The sequence below is a fragment of the Nanorana parkeri genome, unplaced genomic scaffold (genome assembly GCF_000935625.1).
Source record: "Nanorana parkeri isolate BGI_ZX_2015 unplaced genomic scaffold, ASM93562v1 scaffold442, whole genome shotgun sequence".
In the NCBI taxonomy this organism is placed as follows: domain Eukaryota; kingdom Metazoa; phylum Chordata; class Amphibia; order Anura; family Dicroglossidae; genus Nanorana; species Nanorana parkeri.
Window position 1 is genome coordinate 631,391 of NW_017306710.1, and position 1,210 is coordinate 632,600.

General features: G+C 47.0%; 1 protein-coding gene across 1 annotated transcript in view; it reads right to left on the minus strand.

Moving 5' to 3' along the window:
- Positions 1-6: 6 nt before the first annotated feature.
- Positions 7-1,210, minus strand: part of EEA1 (early endosome antigen 1) — a 96,721-nt gene continuing 95,517 nt past the window's right edge. Inside the window, exon 30 of the mRNA XM_018560237.1 lies at positions 7-335. Within this exon, the coding sequence (XP_018415739.1) occupies positions 213-335 (123 nt within the window). The 3' untranslated portion in view covers positions 7-212. The remainder of the gene's footprint in view (positions 336-1,210) is intronic.

Sequence of the window (1,210 nt, forward strand, 5' to 3'; positions counted from 1 at the left end):
AGAGAAAATAGGATGCCCTCAAGCTTGGCTTTCATGAAAAATACAATAATTTTACTTTGTATCAATAAAACATTTCAAAAAGGTATTTCTGTGTTGTCATATTGTACAATCTTCATCCGAGGAGTAAGTACTTTGAGTGCTTTATGAAGTGCAATAACAAAAACAAAAAAATACTAATAGTAATTTGGAGGGATCAGCGTAGGGCGCGGCTCCTATCCTTGCAAGTCGGTAAAACATGTATTACAAACGCGGACTGGCTTCTTGGAGGAAGGCGTTAAGGCATTCTTTGAGGAACATTCTGCGCAGAAGATATTTCCACAGTGTCTACAGTGGTGCTGAAAACGGAACAAAAGCAGTTGATTTTTTTTAGATCACTCAAGGTATACCAACACACCGGTTACACAGGTTACACAGGTATTTCCTTTTAGAATGTATACAGGACTTAAGCTGGCTATACACTATGCAAATTTCATCCGGTTCTTGATGAATTTGCTGGAATTTACACAGTGGGTGCCGCTGAGGCAACCTTTGGCTGGCATCCTCTGATCAGCTGATTGAAAGATTTTCCGAGCAGCTCCTTCAATGAACAAATCGGGCAGCCAATGAAGATTAATAAATGTTATTGTATCTGTACTGTCTCCTTCCATTTTAAAGTGCTGCACAAACTGTATAATAATAATTAGGGATGCACCAATACCGGTTTTTCGGCACAGAGTACCGATATTTTTTTTTCTGTACTCGCCGATACCATATATCGGAAGTCCCATTCAGGAAGCCAGGCGGTGTGTAATGACTCGCCACCTGGCTTCCCGATTAGCCGGGCAGCGTGTAAAGACACGCCACACGGCTTCGCAAATAGCAAGGAAGCCGTCCCCATGCTGCTCGTCACTATGTGATGAGAAAGCATGAAGCCGGGCGGCGTGTAATGATGCGGCGCCCGGCTTCCTGATTGGCCGGGAAGCCGGCTCCATGCTCCCTCGTCATGAGACGACGAGGGAGCATGAAGCCGGCTTCCCGGCCAACCAGAAAGCCGGGCGCTTCGTCATTACATGGCGCACAGCTTCCTGATTGGCCAGCTTCCCCACCAATCAGGAAGCCAGGCAGCGCGTCAATACTGCTCACAAGTGACGAGGGAGCATTGTGACGAGGGAGCATGGAGCCGGCTTCCCGGCCAATCAGGAAGCCGGGCGGCATGTAACTATGCAAGTGG